We start from the raw sequence: 19,001 nt of genomic DNA on the forward strand, positions 1-19,001 counted from the left end.
TAAACAAAGATCCGCTTGTCTCAGACTGTTAACCTGTTGGGGATGGGGGCGCTGTTTAGACTATTTATGCTAATGTGGCTAATTTTTTAAACGGCTTCCCACAAAATCCTTGATCGTACAATATGCATATTATTATTATTATTGGATAGAAAACAGTCTATAGTTTCTATAGGAGTTGAAATTTTGTCTCTAAGTGGAACAGAGCCCATTCTACAGCAATTTCCCTGACATGGAGTCAGATTTGAGAAACGTTGGCCACTTTTCTGAAGTCATTTAAACGGGCACTGTCGTTGCTATGACTATACGGACACTTCTTACGTCTTCCCCTGGATGCCTTTACGTGATGACGATTCCAACGGGCTCGATTGCTCGTTCACAGGCCCTACAAATGAAAAAAACCTTTAGCTAGCAAGTCTTTTCTTGCTGCGTAACGCGCGTGGAAGACACCGACCCTCTCCTGTTCCAAGCATTAGTTTAGCCTGTTATATTTCTCCGGTCATCTTTTCACTCGTTATAGGAGTTACAAACATCACAAAGTAGTTAATTTAAAGCGTTTTATAGCAATTTATATCCGTTTAGTGCGATTTTGGGACATTTATTTTTGCAACGATGTGAAAAGTTGGTCACGCTTTTCAGTTCATCCCGAACGTAGTTGACATTTCCACATGGCAAGAGGACAGCTTTCCACCAAAAGACGATTTCTCCCAAGAAAGGATCCTTTGCCCAAGATACTGATGGAAGAACAGCTCAAGGTAGGACATTTTTATTATGATAAATCGTGTTTCTGTCGAAACATTTTAGTGGCTTAGGACGCCATGTTTTTTGACGTAGCTTCGCTTGGCGCAAACTGTATTGAAAAGTAAGGATAAATTAAAAAATGTAATAACGCAATTGTATTAAGAATTAAATTGTCTATCAATCCCTGTCCACCCTATATTTTTTAGTCACGTTTATGAGTATTTATGTATAAGAGTAGATCACTGTCTAAGTGGCGCAAGGACGTTTTCTTTACCAGCTTGTCTACATTTCACATTGTCTAACCATGATTTTGGTGGCTAAATATAAACATTTTCGATCAAACTGTATATGCATGTTGTAATGTGATGTTACAGGAGTGTCATCGGAAGAATTCTGAGAAGGTTAGTGAAAAAATTAATATCTTTTGGCGATGTTGACTTTTATCGCTCACTTTGGCTAGAATCAATGCTGGGCTGCTAATTGCTATGTGCTAAGCTAATATAACGATTTATTGTGTTTTCGCTGTAAGACACTTAGAAAATCTGAAATATTGTCTGTATTCACAGGATCTGTGTCTTTCGATTCGTGTATGCTGTGTATTTTTACGAAATGTTTGATGATTAGTAGTTAGGTAAACACGTTGCTCATTGTAATTATTCTAGTCCATTTGTGATGGTGGGTGCAATTGTAAACTATGCCATCTACCTGAAATATGCACTTTTTTCTAACAAAACCTATCCCATACCATAAATATGTTATCAGACTGTCATCTAATGAGTTTTTTTGTTGGTTAGGGGCTATAAATATCTTAGTTTAGCCGAATTGGTGATGGCTACTGGTGTTGGTGGACAAATAAAAGATGGTGGAATATGCTAATGTGTTTTTAGGTAATAGATGTACATCTTTACATATTGTGTCTTCCCTGTAAAACATTTTAAAAATCGGAAATGTTGACTGGATTCATAAGATCTGTGTCTTTCATTAGCTGTATTGGACTTTAATGTGTGAAAGTTAAATATTTTAAAAAAATATTTTTTTTGAATTTCGCGGCACTGGTTTTTCAGTGGGGGGGGGGGGGGAGTGCCGCTAGCGGCACGCTGATCCAAGACAGGTTAAAGGGCTCGTCCGGGATTTGAACCCGGGACCTCTCGCACCCAAAGCGAGAATCATACCCCTAGACCAACGAGCCATTTCGTGGAAGACGTTTTTTTGCTGTCGCCAGCAATGACGGTGAGGATATGGATTGACTTGTCGATGGTGCCAGGCCACAGTGAATCACGTGAGTTTTGTTGGTATACTTGTGAGCATAGCTGTCTTCCAAGCAGTTGACCAGGTTTCAGTTCAAATCCTCTGTAATTCATCTGCCGAGTCTTTCAGATTAAATTTTCATTTTCTGTAACAGCAAGAAACAAATGAAGAAGAGCTAAATTAAGATTTTGAAGTTGAAAAAGAAGACATCAAAACGAATTTGAGCTCATTGAATTTGAGCCGATTGACGCACCGGTATGTGAATAAATGATAAAATCCCCTTTGGAATCTGTCAGTTTGAAACTAGAGATTTCACCTTTTTTTTGCACTGGATGCTTCTCAATCTTCCATAACCGCTGATGTCACACCTCTGCATTTTCGGTGAAAGGCGGCAGAGCGAGAGCGATGTTTGTCAAAACATGAGACATCCCGAATATCAGTTTTCTCATATAAATGTCTGTAGCTTCCGAACGGTTTGACCAACAAAATTGCTTGACCATTCTATGGAAAGGGGAGACTCTAACAAACACAATGCCGTTCTCAGTTTTGCTCTACGACCCCCACAAGTGTCACAGGACTCGTCTGAAGGTAAACAGTACCGGTTAAAATGACAGATTTTTAATCAAGGAAGAAATGAATACATGTTGAAGCCACTAGTGGAGAGCACAAATGATTAGCAGTCCATTGCCTTAATCACTCAGCCACCTCGTCCTATACTCCAGGGACGGCAGTTACCCCTCCAACCAGTAAACAAACATCCGCTTGTCTCAGACTGTTAAAGGGCTCGTCCGGGATTTGAACCCGGGACCTCTCGCACCCAAAGCGAGAATCATACCCCTAGACCAACGAGCCATTTCGTGGAAGACGTTTTTTTGCTGTCGCCAGCAATGACGGTGAGGATATGGATTGACTTGTCGATGGTGCCAGGCCACAGTGAATCACGTGAGTTTTGTTGGTATACTTGTGAGCATAGCTGTCTTCCAAGCAGTTGACCAGGTTTCAGTTCAAATCCTCTGTAATTCATCTGCCGAGTCTTTCAGATTAAATTTTCATTTTCTGTAACAGCAAGAAACAAATGAAGAAGAGCTAAATTAAGATTTTGAAGTTGAAAAAGAAGACATTAAAACGAATTTGAGCTCATTGAATTTGAGCCGATTGACGCACCGGTATGTGAATAAATGATAAATACCCCTTTGGAATCTGTCAGTTTGAAACTAGAGATTTCACCTTTTTTTTGCACTGGATGCTTCTCAATCTTCCATAACCGCTGATGTCACACCTCTGCATTTTCGGTGAAAGGCGGCAGAGCGAGAGCGATGTTTGTCAAAACATGAGACATCCCGAATATCAGTTTTCTCATATAAATGTCTGTAGCTTCCGAACGGTTTGACCAACAAAATTGCTTGACCATTCTATGGAAAGGGGAGACTCTAACAAACACAATGCCGTTCTCAGTTTTGCTCTACGACCCCCACAAGTGTCACAGGACTCGTCTGAAGGTAAACAGTACCGGTTAAAATGACAGATTTTTAATCAAGGAAGAAATGAATACATGTTGAAGCCACTAGTGGAGAGCACAAATGATTAGCAGTCCATTGCCTTAATCACTCAGCCACCTCGTCCTATACTCTAGGGATGGCAGTTACCCCTCCAACCAGTAAACAAAGATCCGCTTGTCTCAGACTGTTAAAGGGCTCGTCCGGGATTTGAACCCGGGACCTCTCGCACCCAAAGCGAGAATCATACCCCTAGACCAACGAGCCTTTCGTGGAAGACGTTTTTTTGCTGTCGCCAGCAATGACGGTGAGGATATGGATTGACTTGTCGATGGTGCCAGGCCACAGTGAATCACGTGAGTTTTGTTGGTATACTTGTGAGCATAGCTGTCTTCCAAGCAGTTGACCAGGTTTCAGTTCAAATCCTCTGTAATTCATCTGCCGAGTCTTTCAGATTCAATTTTCATTTTCTGTAACAGCAAGAAACAAATGAAGAAGAGCTAAATTAAGATTTTGAAGTTGAAAAAGAAGACATCAAAACGAATTGGAGCTCATTGAATTTGAGCCGATTGACGCACCGGTATGTGAATAAATGATAAAATCCCCTTTGGAATCTGTCAGTTTGAAACTAGAGATTTCACCTTTTTTTTGCACTGGATGCTTCTCAATCTTCCATAACCGCTGATGTCACACCTCTGCATTTTCGGTGAAAGGCGGCAGAGCGAGAGCGATGTTTGTCAAAACATGAGACATCCCGAATATCAGTTTTCTCATATAAATGTCTGTAGCTTCCGAACGGTTTGACCAACAAAATTGCTTGACCATTCTATGGAAAGGGGAGACTCTAACAAACACAATGCCGTTCTCAGTTTTGCTCTACGACCCCCACAAGTGTCACAGGACTCGTCTGAAGGTAACCAGTACCGGTTAAAATTACAGATTTTTAATCAAGGAAGAAATTAATACATGTTGAAGCCACTAGTGGAGAGCACAAATGATTAGCAGTCCATTGCCTTAATCACTCAGCCACCTCGTCCTATACTGCAGGGATGGCAGTTACCCCTCCAACCAGTAAACAAAGATCCGCTTGTCTCAGACTGTTAAAGGGCTCGTCCGGGATTTGAACCCGGGACCTCTCGCACCCAAAGCGAGAATCATACCCCTAGACCAACGAGCCATTTCGTCAAAGACATTTTTTTGCTATCGCCAGCAATGACGGTGAGGATATGGATTGACTTGTCGATGGTGCCAGGCCACAGTGAATCACGTGAGTTTTGTTGGTATACTTGTGAGCATAGCTGTCTTCCAAGCAGTTGACCAGGTTTCAGTTCAAATCCTCTGTAATTCATCTGCCGAGTCTTTCAGATTAAATTTTCATTTTCTGTAACAGCAAGAAACAAATGAAGAAGAGCTAAATTAAGATTTTGAAGTTGAAAAAGAAGACATCAAAACGAATTTGAGCTCATTGAATTTGAGCCGATTGACGCACCGGTATGTGAATAAATGATAAAATCCCCTTTGGAATCTGTCAGTTTGAAACTAGAGATTTCACCTTTTTTTTGCACTGGATGCTTCTCAATCTTCCATAACCGCTGATGTCACACCTCTGCATTTTCGGTGAAAGGCGGCAGAGCGAGAGCGATGTTTGTCAAAACATGAGACATCCCGAATATCAGTTTTCTCATATAAATGTCTGTAGCTTCCGAACGGTTTGACCAACAAAATTGCTTGACCATTCTATGGAAAGGGGAGACTCTAACAAACACAATGCCGTTCTCAGTTTTGCTCTACGACCCCCACAAGTGTCACGGGACTCGTCTGAAGGTAAACAGTACCGGTTAAAATGACAGATTTTTAATCAAGGAAGAAATGAATACATGTTGAAGCCACTAGTGGAGAGCACAAATGATTAGCAGTCCATTGCCTTAATCACTCAGCCACCTCGTCCTATACTCTAGGGATGGCAGTTACCCCTCCAACCAGTAAACAAAGATCCGCTTGTCTCAGACTGTTAAAGGGCTCGTCCGGGATTTGAACCCGGGACCTCTCGCACCCAAAGCGAGAATCATACCCCTAGACCAACGAGCCTTTCGTGGAAGACGTTTTTTTGCTGTCGCCAGCAATGACGGTGAGGATATGGATTGACTTGTCGATGGTGCCAGGCCACAGTGAATCACGTGAGTTTTGTTGGTATACTTGTGAGCATAGCTGTCTTCCAAGCAGTTGACCAGGTTTCAGTTCAAATCCTCTGTAATTCATCTGCCGAGTCTTTCAGATTAAATTTTCATTTTCTGTAACAGCAAGAAACAAATGAAGAAGAGCTAAATTAAGATTTTGAAGTTGAAAAAGAAGACATCAAAACGAATTGGAGCTCATTGAATTTGAGCCGATTGACGCACCGGTATGTGAATAAATGATAAAATCCCCTTTGGAATCTGTCAGTTTGAAACTAGAGATTTCACCTTTTTTTTGCACTGGATGCTTCTCAATCTTCCATAACCGCTGATGTCACACCTCTGCATTTTCGGTGAAAGGCGGCAGAGCGAGAGCGATGTTTGTCAAAACATGAGACATCCCGAATATCAGTTTTCTCATATAAATGTCTGTAGCTTCCGAACGGTTTGACCAACAAAATTGCTTGACCATTCTATGGAAAGTGGAGACTCTAACAAACACAATGCCGTTCTCAGTTTTGCTCTACGACCCCCACAAGTGTCACAGGACTCGTCTGAAGGTAACCAGTACCGGTTAAAATGACAGATTTTTAATCAAGGAAGAAATGAATACATGTTGAAGCCACTAGTGGAGAGCACAAATGATTAGCAGTCCATTGCCTTAATCACTCAGCCACCTCGTCCTATACTCTAGGGATGGCAGTTACCCCTCCAACCAGTAAACAAAGATCCGCTTGTCTCAGACTGTTAAAGGGCTCGTCCGGGATTTGAACCCGGGACCTCTCGCACCCAAAGCGAGAATCATACCCCTAGACCAACGAGCCTTTCGTGGAAGACGTTTTTTTGCTGTCGCCAGCAATGACGGTGAGGATATGGATTGACTTGTCGATGGTGCCAGGCCACAGTGAATCACGTGAGTTTTGTTGGTATACTTGTGAGCATAGCTGTCTTCCAAGCAGTTGACCAGGTTTCAGTTCAAATCCTCTGTAATTCATCTGCCGAGTCTTTCAGATTAAATTTTCATTTTCTGTAACAGCAAGAAACAAATGAAGAAGAGCTAAATTAAGATTTTGAAGTTGAAAAAGAAGACATCAAAACGAATTGGAGCTCATTGAATTTGAGCCGATTGACGCACCGGTATGTGAATAAATGATAAAATCCCCTTTGGAATCTGTCAGTTTGAAACTAGAGATTTCACCTTTTTTTTGCACTGGATGCTTCTCAATCTTCCATAACCGCTGATGTCACACCTCTGCATTTTCGGTGAAAGGCGGCAGAGCGAGAGCGATGTTTGTCAAAACATGAGACATCCCGAATATCAGTTTTCTCATATAAATGTCTGTAGCTTCCGAACGGTTTGACCAAAAAAATTGCTTGACCATTCTATGGAAAGGGGAGACTCTAACAAACACAATGCCGTTCTCAGTTTTGCTCTACGACCCCCACAAGTGTCACAGGACTCGTCTGAAGGTAACCAGTACCGGTTAAAATTACAGATTTTTAATCAAGGAAGAAATTAATACATGTTGAAGCCACTAGTGGAGAGCACAAATGATTAGCAGTCCATTGCCTTAATCACTCAGCCACCTCGTCCTATACTGCAGGGATGGCAGTTACCCCTCCAACCAGTAAACAAAGATCCGCTTGTCTCAGACTGTTAAAGGGCTCGTCTGGGATTTGAACCCGGGACCTCTCACACCCAAAGCGAGAATCATACCCCTAGACCAACGAGCCATTTCGTCAAAGACATTTTTTTGCTATCGCCAGCAATGACGGTGAGGATATGGATTGACTTGTCGATGGTGCCAGGCCACAGTGAATCACGTGAGTTTTGTTGGTATACTTGTGAGCATAGCTGTCTTCCAAGCAGTTGACCAGGTTTCAGTTCAAATCCTCTGTAATTCATCTGCCGAGTCTTTCAGATTCAATTTTCATTTTCTGTAACAGCAAGAAACAAATGAAGAAGAGCTAAATTAAGATTTTGAAGTTGAAAAAGAAGACATCAAAACGAATTGGAGCTCATTGAATTTGAGCCGATTGACGCACCGGTATGTGAATAAATGATAAAATCCCCTTTGGAATCTGTCAGTTTGAAACTAGAGATTTCACCTTTTTTTTGCACTGGATGCTTCTCAATCTTCCATAACCGCTGATGTCACACCTCTGCATTTTCGGTGAAAGGCGGCAGAGCGAGAGCGATGTTTGTCAAAACATGAGACATCCCGAATATCAGTTTTCTCATATAAATGTCTGTAGCTTCCGTATGGTTTGACCAACAAAATTGCTTGACCATTCTATGGAAAGGGGAGACTCTAACAAACACAATGCCGTTCTCAGTTTTGCTCTACGACCCCCACAAGTGTCACAGGACTCGTCTGAAGGTAACCAGTACCGGTTAAAATGACAGATTTTTAATCAAGGAAGAAATTAATACATGTTGAAGCCACTAGTGGAGAGCACAAATGATTAGCAGTCCATTGCCTGAATCACTCAGCCACCTCGTCCTATACTGCAGGGATGGCAGTTACCCCTCCAACCAGTAAACAAAGATCCGCTTGTCTCAGACTGTTAAAGGACTCGTCTGGGATTTGAACCCGGGACATCTCGCACCCAAAGCGAGAATCATACCCCTAGACCAACGAGCCATTTCGTCAAAGACATTTTTTTGCTATCGCCAGCAATGACGGTGAGGATATGGATTGACTTGTCGATGGTGCCAGGCCACAGTGAATCATGTGAGTTTTGTTGGTATACTTGTGAGCATAGCTGTCTTCCAAGCAGTTGACCAGGTTTCAGTTCAAATCCTCTGTAATTCATCTGCCGAGTCTTTCAGATTAAATTTTCATTTTCTGTAACAGCAAGAAACAAATGAAGAAGAGCTAAATGAAGATTTTGAAGTTGAAAAAGAAGACATCAAAACGAATTGGAGCTCATTGAATTTGAGCCGATTGACGCACCGGTATGTGAATAAATGATAAAATCCCCATTGGAATCTGTCAGTTTGAAACTAGAGATTTCACCTTTTTTTTGCACTGGATGCTTCTCAATCTTCCATAACCGCTGATGTCACACCTCTGCATTTTCGGTGAAAGGCGGCAGAGCGAGAGCGATGTTTGTCAAAACATGAGACATCCCGAATATCAGTTTTCTCATATAAATGTCTGTAGCTTCCGTATGGTTTGACCAACAAAATTGCTTGACCATTCTATGGAAAGGGGAGACTCTAACAAACACAATGCCGTACTCAGTTTTGCTCTACGACCCCCACAAGTGTCACAGGACTCGTCTGAAGGTAACCAGTACCGGTTAAAATTACAGATTTTTAATCAAGGAAGAAATTAATGCATGTTGAAGCCACTAGTGGAGAGCACAAATGATTAGCAGTCCATTGCCTTAATCACTCAGCCACCTCGTCCTATACTGCAGGGATGGCAGTTACCCCTCCAACCAGTAAACAAAGATCCGCGTGTCTCAGACTGTTAAAGGGCTCGTCTGGGATTTGAACCCGGGACCTCTCGCACCCAAAGCGAGAATCATACCCCTAGACCAACGAGCCATTTCGTCAAAGACATTTTTTTGCTATCGCCAGCAATGACGGTGAGGATATGGATTGACTTGTCGATGGTGCCAGGCCACAGTGAATCACGTGAGTTTTGTTGGTATACTTGTGAGCATAGCTGTCTTCCAAGCAGTTGACCAGGTTTCAGTTCAAATCCTCTGTAATTCATCTGCCGAGTCTTTCAGATTCAATTTTCATTTTCTGTAACAGCAAGAAACAAATGAAGAAGAGCTAAATTAAGATTTTGAAGTTGAAAAAGAAGACATCAAAACGAATTGGAGCTCATTGAATTTGAGCCGATTGACGCACCGGTATGTGAATAAATGATAAAATCCCCTTTGGAATCTGTCAGTTTGAAACTAGAGATTTCACCTTTTTTTTGCACTGGATGCTTCTCAATCTTCCATAACCGCTGATGTCACACCTCTGCATTTTCGGTGAAAGGCGGCAGAGCGAGAGCGATGTTTGTCAAAACATGAGACATCCCGAATATCAGTTTTCTCATATAAATGTCTTTAGCTTCCGTATGGTTTGACCAACAAAATTGCTTGACCATTCTATGGAAAGGGGAGACTCTAACAAACACAATGCCGTTCTCAGTTTTGCTCTACGACCCCCACAAGTGTCACAGGACTCGTCTGAAGGTAACCAGTACCGGTTAAAATGACAGATTTTTAATCAAGGAAGAAATTAATACATGTTGAAGCCACTAGTGGAGAGCACAAATGATTAGCAGTCCATTGCCTGAATCACTCAGCCACCTCGTCCTATACTGCAGGGATGGCAGTTACCCCTCCAACCAGTAAACAAAGATCCGCTTGTCTCAGACTGTTAAAGGACTCGTCTGGGATTTGAACCCGGGACATCTCGCACCCAAAGCGAGAATCATACCCCTAGACCAACGAGCCATTTCGTCAAAGACATTTTTTTGCTATCGCCAGCAATGACGGTGAGGATATGGATTGACTTGTCGATGGTGCCAGGCCACAGTGAATCATGTGAGTTTTGTTGGTATACTTGTGAGCATAGCTGTCTTCCAAGCAGTTGACCAGGTTTCAGTTCAAATCCTCTGTAATTCATCTGCCGAGTCTTTCAGATTAAATTTTCATTTTCTGTAACAGCAAGAAACAAATGAAGAAGAGCTAAATGAAGATTTTGAAGTTGAAAAAGAATACATCAAAACGAATTGGAGCTCATTGAATTTGAGCCGATTGACGCACCGGTATGTGAATAAATGATAAAATCCCCATTGGAATCTGTCAGTTTGAAACTAGAGATTTCACCTTTTTTTTGCACTGGATGCTTCTCAATCTTCCATAACCGCTGATGTCACACCTCTGCATTTTCGGTGAAAGGCGGCAGAGCGAGAGCGATGTTTGTCAAAACATGAGACATCCCGAATATCAGTTTTCTCATATAAATGTCTGTAGCTTCCGTATGGTTTGACCAACAAAATTGCTTGACCATTCTATGGAAAGGGGAGACTCTAACAAACACAATGCCGTACTCAGTTTTGCTCTACGACCCCCACAAGTGTCACAGGACTCGTCTGAAGGTAACCAGTACCGGTTAAAATTACAGATTTTTAATCAAGGAAGAAATTAATGCATGTTGAAGCCACTAGTGGAGAGCACAAATGATTAGCAGTCCATTGCCTTAATCACTCAGCCACCTCGTCCTATACTGCAGGGATGGCAGTTAACCCTCCAACCAGTAAACAAAGATCCGCGTGTCTCAGACTGTTAAAGGGCTCGTCTGGGATTTGAACCCGGGACCTCTCGCACCCAAAGCGAGAATCATACCCCTAGACCAACGAGCCATTTCGTCAAAGACATTTTTTTGCTATCGCCAGCAATGACGGTGAGGATATGGATTGACTTGTCGATGGTGCCAGGCCACAGTGAATCACGTGAGTTTTGTTGGTATACTTGTGAGCATAGCTGTCTTCCAAGCAGTTGACCAGGTTTCAGTTCAAATCCTCTGTAATTCATCTGCCGAGTCTTTCAGATTCAATTTTCATTTTCTGTAACAGCAAGAAACAAATGAAGAAGAGCTAAATTAAGATTTTGAAGTTGAAAAAGAAGACATCAAAACGAATTGGAGCTCATTGAATTTGAGCCGATTGACGCACCGGTATGTGAATAAATGATAAAATCCCCATTGGAATCTGTCAGTTTGAAACTAGAGATTTCACCTTTTTTTTTGCACTGGATGCTTCTCAATCTTCCATAACCGCTGATGTCACACCTCTGCATTTTCGGTGAAAGGCGGCAGAGCGAGAGCGATGTTTGTCAAAACATGAGACATCCCGAATATCAGTTTTCTCATATAAATGTCTGTAGCTTCCGAACGGTTTGACCAACAAAATTGTTTGACCATTCTATGGAAAGGGGAGACTCTAACAAACACAATGCCGTTCTCAGTTTTGCTCTACGACCCCCACAAGTGTCACAGGACTCGTCTGAAGGTAACCAGTACCGGTTAAAATTACAGATTTTTAATCAAGGAAGAAATTAATACATGTTGAAGCCACTAGTGGAGAGCACAAATGATTAGCAGTCCATTGCCTTAATCACTCAGCCACCTCGTCCTATACTGCAGGGATGGCAGTTACCCCTCCAACCAGTAAACAAAGATCCGCTTGTCTCAGACTGTTAAAGGACTCGTCTGGGATTTGAACCCGGGACCTCTCGCACCCAAAGCGAGAATCATACCCCTAGACCAACGAGCCATTTCGTCAAAGACATTTTTTTGCTATCGCCAGCAATGACGGTGAGGATATGGATTGACTTGTCGATGGTGCCAGGCCACAGTGAATCACGTGAGTTTTGTTGGTATACTTGTGAGCATAGCTGTCTTCCAAGCAGTTGACCTGGGGCCTGTTGCACAAAACTAGGATAAGGGATTAAGCCAGGATATCTTGGTGATCCTGGCTCAATTGATCCGTAATCCGGTTGCACTAAAGATGGATAGGGGGCAGGAGGATATGTTTTGGTATAAATTACCATGGAGATTTATTCTGTGGAGCTAGCCTGCTCCAGACCAGGCTAAATTCCAGGATCTATTTAATCTCATCCCTAATGTCAGTCAGCAGTCACCACAAATGGAAACCAATAGTTATTTCACTGCTCACTATACATTGTTATCACATATAACTAGACCCACTGTCATTATTTAAACGTTTGTGATCATTAATTTCAATGATTTTGGATAATAATTTTTAGATGATGTTGCTATCATTAGATAATTTACAGTTTCCCATAGACTATAAGGCTATATATAAAATGATAGAATATTAGGGCCACAGAGGGGAAAAAAACACAAGTAATAATATTGTAACCAGATATTTTAAAGGAGGACAGTTAAAATGACAGATGTGGGGCATTTCGTGAAATTGTACTTCAGTATGGTTTCATAAACAAAGACATGCTGATGTGCCAGAATATTAAGTATCACATTGTCATAAGTATCAAAACTGTAAAAACAATATGTAGCTTTTCTGCAGAAAGAACCAGCCTCATAAATGTATGACTTTATCCTTTTTCTTCAGTGTGGCCCTAGTACTCTGTCATATAAACAAATACACATTCCATATGAATATAAAAACACAATGTGTAACATTATGTTCCTTTATTGAATAAGGACAAAACAAAGCAGGTAAACCGTCAGCTCCTTTCGAAACTGAAGTCACAGTGACTCTACAAGATGGAAAGCACAGAATCCAAGCATATTATACAAAATGATACATACACATTCAAAGGTCTGTATATAACACACCCTGCATGTCTGCACACTAAAATAAATGCAGGACAAATCCATACACATCAACTGAACAGACAAATTAATGGATGCAGTAGCCTCCCTGCAGCCTTGTATTACACACAGTATACCGCACAAACATCATAAGAGGCCAAATTCGTAAAAAAACAAACCCCAAAAAAACCAAATTCCTCTGCCACCGCAGGACATATTTAACCAAAATTGAAAGCACACATACTAACTAAAATAATTCAACACATATTGGTCCCTCAGCAGCCGACCACTGTCGTCATCAGGGAAGATTGACGGATTGTCCCAGTCCATGGCTGGTGGCACTCTGGGGGCCCTCTCCTTCCTCAGGCAGGCCACATTGTGGAGGACAGCACAAGCCACAGTAATATCACATGCCCTAACAGGGCTGACCCTTAATTTGTGAAGGCAGTGAAAGCGTGCCTTCAGGAGGCCAAAGGTAATTTCAACTCTGGCCTTGGTCCTGGCATGGGCATGGTTGTAGGCCTGCTGTGCTTCCTGGGGGTCTGTGAAAGGTGTCAGGAGAAAAGGCTGGCAGCCATACCCCCTGTCTCCCAGCAACACACCAGAGAATTCACCTGTCAACACAAAATCTCATCATTACTACCTCATAAACATAGTGATATTCTTGACACAGCCATGATGGTTATAAATAGGGGTTGTGTGGCTTACTTTGTGATAGGCACTGATAGATTTCAGAGGCCCGAAAGATTCTGGAGTCATGGACTGAGCCAGGCCATTTTGCCACAACATTGCTGATCACACAGTCAGCATTGCAGACCATCTGAAATCATAAGATGAGGAATATTACACCAATCAATGCACATCACTGGCAATGCAGAGTGTTCGTCAATGGACAATATCAAAAAGTTATGTTCACCTGAACATTAATGCTGTGAAAGGATTTCCTATTCACAAAATCGGCCTCATGGGCACCTGAGGGGGCTTTTATCCTTATGTGTGTGCAGTCCACTGCACCAATGACATTGGGGAAACCTGTCACACAAAGTAATGAGTATCCTACTATGTGTTAACAGTTGTCCTGTAATTTGTAGATCCTCTTACCTGCAATCCTATAGAACTCCTCTTTGATGTCACAGAGTCTTCTGTGGCCAGGGAAGGAGATGAAGACATCTGCTAATGCTTTGATAGCCAGACACACACTCCTTATTGTGCGGCAAATTGTGGCCTTGTTCAGCTGTTCTGCATCCCCCACTGAGTACAGGAAGGCTCCACTAGCAAAAAAGCGCAAGGCCACACAAACCATTTGCTCCACACTCAGTGCATGGCTCCGTGCAGTGCGGTGCTTAATCCTGGGACCCAGTAGTCTGCATAGATACCTGATGCCATCTGCAGAAAACCTGTATCTTTCATATAGATGGTCATCAGGGAAGGCCAGTGGGTCCAACCGGTCCCTGAAGACCCTTTCTCGCCTGAAGGCTCTCCTCAGCACAAGTGCTTCTTCATCCACCACATCTCGCACGAATGGGCATGCCATTGTCAGAGCAGAAAGGAACACACAATTTTGGGCCTTCATATAGGCTAGTGGCCACACCTGGTGCTGGGGGGGTGGGCAAAAGAGGGCGATGCCTTATAACGATGACTTGGTTGTACTGATTGCTGGGAAAATAAAAAAAACCTTAGAAAGATGCCACCGTCCTGTGTGCTCACAATAAGAGGTCATATGTCATGGCTCACTTGACTTTACGAGAATATACCTAATTTTTATTTTGAGCTGTGTCATCTTCTTGGAGCTGGGGGAGGAAAGAAAAATAATGATTAATACATTTGTGTTACAGTTAGCATACAGTGTACATTGAAGGCATATCTCACCTCCCTCTCAAGTTTTTTTATTTCAAGGTCCAGTTTCCTAATTGTCCTCTTTTTTATTTCGGACTCCAGTGCAAGATTTTCCATCTTTTTCTTCTTGTACTGAATGTCTATGTCTGCCAGTTCTATTTGGTGCCGGAGGTGGTTGCAATACAACTTTCTGATAGCTTGTGAGCTCTGTGAACACAATACAATTAGCGCAGCTGGAATTTGGCAGGATGTGGTGTCATTTTATTAATACGCACTATGTTGCCAGGCTGGTTTTCCCACTGTATAGCATCTGGGTCCTGTAAAATAAATTAGATTTTTTGATTTTGATGAGGACTCCTCACCATTGTAGAGTAAATAGTACTTTCACCGTCTTAACATGATACCTCATGCCTTCTGGAATCCAGAGAGATGGTCTCCTCCTCATCATCGTCTCCATCATGTGCTGTTGCTGCTGCACTGGGGCCTTCACCCTATCACATTTAATCGGATTCATATTGAAGCTAGTAGACAAGACATGCCAGGCCTACAGTATGCCTTTGATGGAGTACTCACTGGATCAGCATCGTCTGGTGCTTGTGCTGGTGGCTCTAACAGGAACACAGTGCTGCCAGACACTGCAAGGCAATAGGTAAATCAAAGTCAGACAGTCCAAATTGATTCAATATGAATGTGGTTGTATCCCATGTAGAGATGGAAGGACATACCTTGAATGAAGCGGGTGGCATCTTGGGAGGAACCTATGCTCGTCTCTTTCCCCCCAGGGATCCCCTCTAAGACGGGCCTGCCTTTATTTAGCTCCAAGGCCATGTCCTCTGCTGGGGTAAGGTCAGCCTTTGGTGACCCACCACCCGTGCCTTGTCTGTGGGTATTCTTTTTCACTGCTAAAACAGTACAGACAATGTGTGAGCAGGCACCTTCTGGGTACAATATATGCTTGTGCTTTGTTAAATATTAGTCAGGGACCATACCATTCTGCAGAATGTTCTTGTATTTGATTTTGACCTGCTGCCATGTCCGTTTTGGCCCGTTCATGTTTAATCTACACACACACACACACACACACACACACACACACACACACACACACACACACACACACACACACACACACACACACACACACACACACACACACACACACACACACACACACACACACACACATTTAATGTAGTCACACTGCAAAAAATTACTTGGTATTTTTGTCTTGTTTTCAGTAAAAATATCAAAAAAATTATCATAGCTTTATACAGTGTGATGGAGTTACTTTACACAATTTCACTCATATCTGCAGTGCATTTCAATAAAAAATTTAACCGTTTCATAATTACAGTACAACTGCATTTTTGGAGATGTGAATTAAATATTTGAATTGTAATTGTGATGTTTCAGCGGAGCGGTGACTGTGTAATTGTGCACTACTTACGCATTCAGGCGGTCTGCAATACTTTGCCACGCTTTTTCTCTTTGCTTTATCACTGTGGCGGTGTTGCCTTTCTTCTTAATTATATCTTTTACCTCCTCGTATGCCTCCATGAGGATTTGTGCTTCCGACGGGGAAAAGTACGCGGCTCTAGTTGCCATGGTAAATCAGTTAATCTGTGATCTGTGGCGGGGTCTATTTGAGTGAGCCGTGAGCGCGCACCTATCCAGGATTGGTTTCACCTGGCTTAATGAATCCGTGTCTGCTCATCCTGGCTTGGTCTTTGTGCAACCAATTAAGCCTGGACGCACATGTTTTGGCTTCATTGAGCTCAGCTGAGTCATTCATCCCGGATGTCTTAATTCTACTTTTGTGCAACAGGCCCCTGGTTTCAGTTCAAATCCTCTGTAATTCATCTGCCGAGTCTTTCAGATTCAATTTTCATTTTCTGTAACAGCAAGAAACAAATGAAGAAGAGCTAAATGAAGATTTTGAAGTTGAAAAAGAAGACATCAAAACGAATTGGAGCTCATTGAATTTGAGCCGATTGACGCACCGGTATGTGAATAAATGATAAAATCCCCATTGGAATCTGTCAGTTTGAAACTAGAGATTTCACCTTTTTTTTGCACTGGATGCTTCTCAATCTTCCAATACCGCTGATGTCACACCTCTGCATTTTCGGTGAAAGGCGGCAGAGCGAGAGCGATGTTTGTCAAAACATGAGACATCCCGAATATCAGTTTTCTCATATAAATGTCTGTAGCTTCCGAACGGTTTGACCAACAAAATTGCTTGACCATTCTATGGAAAGGGGAGACTCTAACAAACACAATGCCGTTCTCAGTTTTGCTCTACGACCCCCACAAGTGTCACAGGACTCGTCTGAAGGTAACCAGTACCGGTTAAAATTACAGATTTTTAATCAAGGAAGAAATTAATACATGTTGAAGCCACTAGTGGAGAGCACAAATGATTAGCAGTCCATTGCCTTAATCACTCAGCCACCTCGTCCTATACTGCAGGGATGGCAGTTACCCCTCCAACCAGTAAACAAAGATCCGCTTGTCTCAGACTGTTAAAGGGCTCGTCCGGGATTTGAACCCAGTACCTCTCGCACCCAAAGCGAGAATCATACCCCTAGACCAACGAGCCATTTCGTCAAAGACATTATTTTGCTATCGCCAGCAATGACGGTGAGGATATGGATTGACTTGTCGATGGTGCCAGGCCACAGTGAATCACGTGAGTTTTGTTGGTATACTTGTGAGCATAGCTGTCTTCCAAGCAGTTGACCAGGTTTCAGTTCAAATCCTCTGTAATTCATCTGCCGAGTCTTTCAGATTCAATTTTCATTTTCTGTAACAGCAAGAAACAAATGAAGAAGAGCTAAATGAAGATTTTGAAGTTGAAAAAGAAGACATCAAAACGAATTGGAGCTCATTGAATTTGAGCCGATTGACGCACCGGTATGTGAATAAATGATAAAATCCCCATTGGAATCTGTCAGTTTGAAACTAGAGATTTCACCTTTTTTTTGCACTGGATGCTTCTCAATCTTCCATAACCGCTGATGTCACACCTCTGCATTTTCGGTGAAAGGCGGCAGAGCGAGAGCGATGTTTGTCAAAACATGAGACATCCCGAATATCAGTTTTCTCATATAAATGTCTGTAGCTTCCGAACGGTTTGACCAACAAAATTGCTTGACCATTCTATGGAAAGGGGAGACTCTAACAAACACAATGCCGTTCTCAGTTTTGCTCTACGACCCCCACAAGTGTCACAGGACTCGTCTGAAGGTAACCAGTACCGGTTAAAATTACAGATTTTTAATTTTTAATCAAGGAAGAAATTAATACATGTTGAAGCCACTAGTGGAGAGCACAAATGATTAGCAGTCCATTGCCTTAATCACTCAGCCACCTCGTCCTATACTGCAGGGATGGCAGTTACCCCTCCAACCAGTAAACAAAGATCCGCTTGTCTCAGACTGTTAAAGGGCTCGTCCGGGATTTGAACCCGGGACCTCTCGCACCCAAAGCGAGAATCATACCCCTAGACCAACGAGCCATTTCTTCAAAGACATTTTTTTGCTATCGCCAGCAATGACGGTGAGGATATGGATTGACTTGTCGATGGTGCCAGGCCACAGTGAATCACGTGAGTTTTGTTGGTATACTTGTGAGCATAGCTGTCTTCCAAGCAGTTGACCAGGTTTCAGTTCAAATCCTCTGTAATTCATCTGCCGAGTCTTTCAGATTCAATTTTTATTTTCTGTAACAGCAAGAAACAAATGAAGAAGAGCTAAATTAAGATTTTGAAGTTGAAAAAGAAGACATCAAAACGAATTGGAGCTCATTGAATTTGAGCCGATTGACGCACCGGTATGTGAATAAATGATAAAATCCCCATTGGAATCTGTCAGTTTGAAACTAGAGATTTCACCTTTTTTTTGCACTGGATGCTTCTCAATCTTCCATAACCGCTGATGTCACACCTCTGCATTTTCGGTGAAAGGCGGCAGAGCGAGAGTGATGTTTGTCAAAACATGAGACATCCCGAATATCAGTTTTCTCATATAAATGTCTGTAGCTTCCGAACGGTTTGACCAACAAAATTGCTTGACCATTCTATGGAAAGGGGAGACTCTAACAAACACAATGCCGTTCTCAGTTTTGCTCTACGACCCCCACAAGTGTCACAGGACTCGTCTGAAGGTAACCAGTACCGGTTAAAATTACAGATTTTTA

General features: G+C 42.3%; 1 protein-coding gene and 14 non-coding genes across 15 annotated transcripts; all 15 read right to left on the reverse strand.

Annotated features, from left to right (window-relative positions):
- Positions 1 to 1,855: 1,855 nt before the first annotated feature.
- trnap-ugg (transfer RNA proline (anticodon UGG)) lies at positions 1,856 to 1,927 on the reverse strand. The gene has a single exon. It is a non-coding gene; the product is annotated as a tRNA-Pro (tRNA).
- Positions 1,928 to 2,766: 839 nt separating this feature from the next.
- trnap-ugg (transfer RNA proline (anticodon UGG)) lies at positions 2,767 to 2,838 on the reverse strand. Its single transcript has one exon. It is a non-coding gene; the product is annotated as a tRNA-Pro (tRNA).
- An 839-nt stretch (positions 2,839 to 3,677) lies between these two features.
- trnap-ugg (transfer RNA proline (anticodon UGG)) lies at positions 3,678 to 3,749 on the reverse strand. Its single transcript has one exon. It is a non-coding gene; the product is annotated as a tRNA-Pro (tRNA).
- Positions 3,750 to 4,587: 838 nt separating this feature from the next.
- trnap-ugg (transfer RNA proline (anticodon UGG)) lies at positions 4,588 to 4,659 on the reverse strand. Its single transcript has one exon. It is a non-coding gene; the product is annotated as a tRNA-Pro (tRNA).
- An 839-nt stretch (positions 4,660 to 5,498) lies between these two features.
- trnap-ugg (transfer RNA proline (anticodon UGG)) lies at positions 5,499 to 5,570 on the reverse strand. Its single transcript has one exon. It is a non-coding gene; the product is annotated as a tRNA-Pro (tRNA).
- An 838-nt stretch (positions 5,571 to 6,408) lies between these two features.
- On the reverse strand, positions 6,409 to 6,480 carry trnap-ugg (transfer RNA proline (anticodon UGG)). Its single transcript has one exon. It is a non-coding gene; the product is annotated as a tRNA-Pro (tRNA).
- An 838-nt stretch (positions 6,481 to 7,318) lies between these two features.
- Positions 7,319 to 7,390, reverse strand: trnap-ugg (transfer RNA proline (anticodon UGG)). The gene has a single exon. It is a non-coding gene; the product is annotated as a tRNA-Pro (tRNA).
- Positions 7,391 to 8,229: 839 nt separating this feature from the next.
- Positions 8,230 to 8,301, reverse strand: trnap-ugg (transfer RNA proline (anticodon UGG)). The gene has a single exon. It is a non-coding gene; the product is annotated as a tRNA-Pro (tRNA).
- An 839-nt stretch (positions 8,302 to 9,140) lies between these two features.
- On the reverse strand, positions 9,141 to 9,212 carry trnap-ugg (transfer RNA proline (anticodon UGG)). Its single transcript has one exon. It is a non-coding gene; the product is annotated as a tRNA-Pro (tRNA).
- Positions 9,213 to 10,051: 839 nt separating this feature from the next.
- Positions 10,052 to 10,123, reverse strand: trnap-ugg (transfer RNA proline (anticodon UGG)). The gene has a single exon. It is a non-coding gene; the product is annotated as a tRNA-Pro (tRNA).
- An 839-nt stretch (positions 10,124 to 10,962) lies between these two features.
- trnap-ugg (transfer RNA proline (anticodon UGG)) lies at positions 10,963 to 11,034 on the reverse strand. Its single transcript has one exon. It is a non-coding gene; the product is annotated as a tRNA-Pro (tRNA).
- An 840-nt stretch (positions 11,035 to 11,874) lies between these two features.
- On the reverse strand, positions 11,875 to 11,946 carry trnap-ugg (transfer RNA proline (anticodon UGG)). Its single transcript has one exon. It is a non-coding gene; the product is annotated as a tRNA-Pro (tRNA).
- An 863-nt stretch (positions 11,947 to 12,809) lies between these two features.
- LOC129846770 (putative nuclease HARBI1) lies at positions 12,810 to 14,502 on the reverse strand. The gene is made up of 4 exons (XM_055914632.1): positions 14,070 to 14,502; positions 13,885 to 14,000; positions 13,677 to 13,788; positions 12,810 to 13,582 (listed from the first exon to the last, which is right to left on the reverse strand). Exons 1-4 carry the CDS (start codon positions 14,500 to 14,502, stop codon positions 13,212 to 13,214), a joined length of 1,032 nt encoding a protein of 343 aa, XP_055770607.1. The 3' UTR covers positions 12,810 to 13,211.
- A 2,829-nt stretch (positions 14,503 to 17,331) lies between these two features.
- On the reverse strand, positions 17,332 to 17,403 carry trnap-ugg (transfer RNA proline (anticodon UGG)). The gene has a single exon. It is a non-coding gene; the product is annotated as a tRNA-Pro (tRNA).
- An 846-nt stretch (positions 17,404 to 18,249) lies between these two features.
- On the reverse strand, positions 18,250 to 18,321 carry trnap-ugg (transfer RNA proline (anticodon UGG)). The gene has a single exon. It is a non-coding gene; the product is annotated as a tRNA-Pro (tRNA).
- Positions 18,322 to 19,001: the final 680 nt, after the last annotated feature.

The sequence above is a fragment of the Salvelinus fontinalis genome, unplaced genomic scaffold, assembly GCF_029448725.1.
Source record: "Salvelinus fontinalis isolate EN_2023a unplaced genomic scaffold, ASM2944872v1 scaffold_0628, whole genome shotgun sequence".
Classification (NCBI taxonomy): Eukaryota; Metazoa; Chordata; class Actinopteri; order Salmoniformes; family Salmonidae; genus Salvelinus; species Salvelinus fontinalis.

Bases quoted from the DNA above. Each gene is read 5' to 3' on its own strand.
- LOC129846770 (XM_055914632.1), bottom strand. From the start codon at position 14,502: ATGGCATGCCCATTCGTGCGAGATGTGGTGGATGAAGAAGCACTTGTG. The intron at 13,789-13,884 runs GTGAACATAACT...TTATGATTTCAG, and splicing joins TTCACAGCATTAATGTTCAG to ATGGTCTGCAATGCTGACTG. The intron at 13,583-13,676 runs GTAAGCCACACA...TTGTGTTGACAG, and splicing joins CTATCAGTGCCTATCACAAA to GTGAATTCTCTGGTGTGTTG.